Source organism: Dendrobium catenatum, unplaced genomic scaffold (assembly GCF_001605985.2).
Source record: "Dendrobium catenatum unplaced genomic scaffold, ASM160598v2 fragScaff_scaffold_9, whole genome shotgun sequence".
Lineage (NCBI taxonomy): Eukaryota > Viridiplantae > Streptophyta > Magnoliopsida > Asparagales > Orchidaceae > Dendrobium > Dendrobium catenatum.
The window spans coordinates 1,889,102-1,890,807 of record NW_021318471.1 but is presented as its reverse complement, the minus strand read 5'-3'; the positions used below and the strand labels follow the sequence as shown (position 1 = coordinate 1,890,807).

The window sequence follows — 1,706 nt, the reverse complement described above, 5'->3', positions numbered from 1 at the left end:
TCGGGTTGCTGGGTCGACCCGTTCCCGAGCCAATTTTTAAAACGGATTGATTTGTTGAACCCGAACCCGACCCGTTTAACCATAACCCAATTTTTCCGAGTTGGGCTCGGGTCGTGTTTCGGATCATGTCAAAAAACTCTAGGTTATGTCCAATCTGATATAAAATTTCATTGATTATTAATATATTACACTAATTTTAAAGCATATCAAATAATTTGAGATCTTTCTAGGCCAATTTTTAATCATGACATAATATTTTAATTATTACAATCTGATTGTGTCCCCTTCCTTTTTTTCTTAAAGAAAATAAATATTGATTAATCCTTTTTATAAATGAAAAAGGGGGGATTTACAATTGCATTATAAAATTTTATATGTTTATATATTTAACACCAAATTTTTTATATTTATTTGACCTACCAAAATTAACACCAAAATTATATTAAAAAAATTAATATCAATAATTTATTTAAAAATAATATATTATTTCATCCATATGATTTTATGTGTTTTAGATATTACAATAATATATAAATAAATATATAGATTTATACGTTAAATTTTAAAAAATTAGTTGGGTTAAAAAGGGTGTGGAAATTTCAGTGACCGAATTGTGTAAGGTAGCATTCTCTATTGGTCGTCACTACGTCGGCGAAGTATTATGTGACGTGATTGAGATGGACGTATGTCATCTTATTCTCGGACGCCCGTGGCAGTTCGACGTAGGGGCTATTTACGATTGTCGGGCTAACACGTACGCATTCGATTGGAAGGGAAGGAAATTGAGGCTACTTCCACGTACGGCGAAAAACGAAGTGAGTAAGACAAGCCCAAAGACTGCCTTATCCATAGTTTCAGAGAAGACTCTACTCAACATGTGGCGGGAGTCCAATTCTTTGATGATGTTGGTGGTGCAAGAGCCAAACAGCGACAATGATGTGGTGATCGAGTCTCCAGAAGTTCAGTTGCTGCTTCAGCAGTTTGCAGATCTGTGCCCACAGGAATTACCGAGCGAGCTGCCACCTATACGGGCTATTCAACACCAAATTGAGCTAATACCGGGAGCAACATTGCCAAATCTATCACACTACAAAATGAGTCCAAGTGAACACCAGGCCCTGTAACAAATCGTGGATGAGCTGCTGACAAAGAATTTGATCCAACCGAGTGTGAGTCCTTGTGCAGTACCGGCATTGTTGGTACCTAAAAAGGATGGGTCTTGGAGGATGTGCATGGATAGTAGATCTATCAACAGAATCACAGTGAAGTTCCGTTTCCCTATGCCGAGGATCGAGGACATATTGGATAGGCTATCCGGAGCAATTATATTTTCAAAATTGGATTTGCGCAGCGGATATCACCAAATCCGAATTCGAAGTGGGGATGAATGGAAGACAGCTTTTAAAACTCGTCAAGGACTCTACGAGTGGAAAGTCATGCCGTTTGGGTTGTGCAATGCCCCGGCCACTTTTATGAGACTGATGAACGAAGTGCTTAAGCCATTCCTGAACAAATGCTGCGTCGTCTATTTTGATGACATATTGGTATATAGTGCAACCCGAGAGGAACATTTCCAACATCTAAGGAGCCTGTTCGAAACTTTAAGGAAGAATAAATTATTTCTAAATTTGTCCAAGTGCAAGCTTGCTACTGAGCAGGTGGGCTTTCTCGGGTTCTTGATTTCAGCTGAGGGAATACGAGTTGAT

At 38.6% G+C, this 1,706-nt stretch overlaps 1 protein-coding gene across 1 annotated transcript; it reads left to right on the top strand.

The window, feature by feature from the left end:
* Positions 1-677: 677 nt before the first annotated feature.
* On the top strand, positions 678-1,124 carry LOC110092494. Its single transcript, XM_020817065.1, has one exon. The coding sequence runs from the start codon at positions 678-680 to the stop codon at positions 1,122-1,124; it is 447 nt and encodes a 148-aa protein (XP_020672724.1).
* The last annotated feature ends 582 nt before the right edge of the window (positions 1,125-1,706 follow it).

Excerpts from the sequence above, each read along its gene's own strand:
- LOC110092494 (XM_020817065.1), top strand. The coding sequence starts at position 678 with ATGGACGTATGTCATCTTATTCTCGGACGCCCGTGGCAGTTCGACGTA.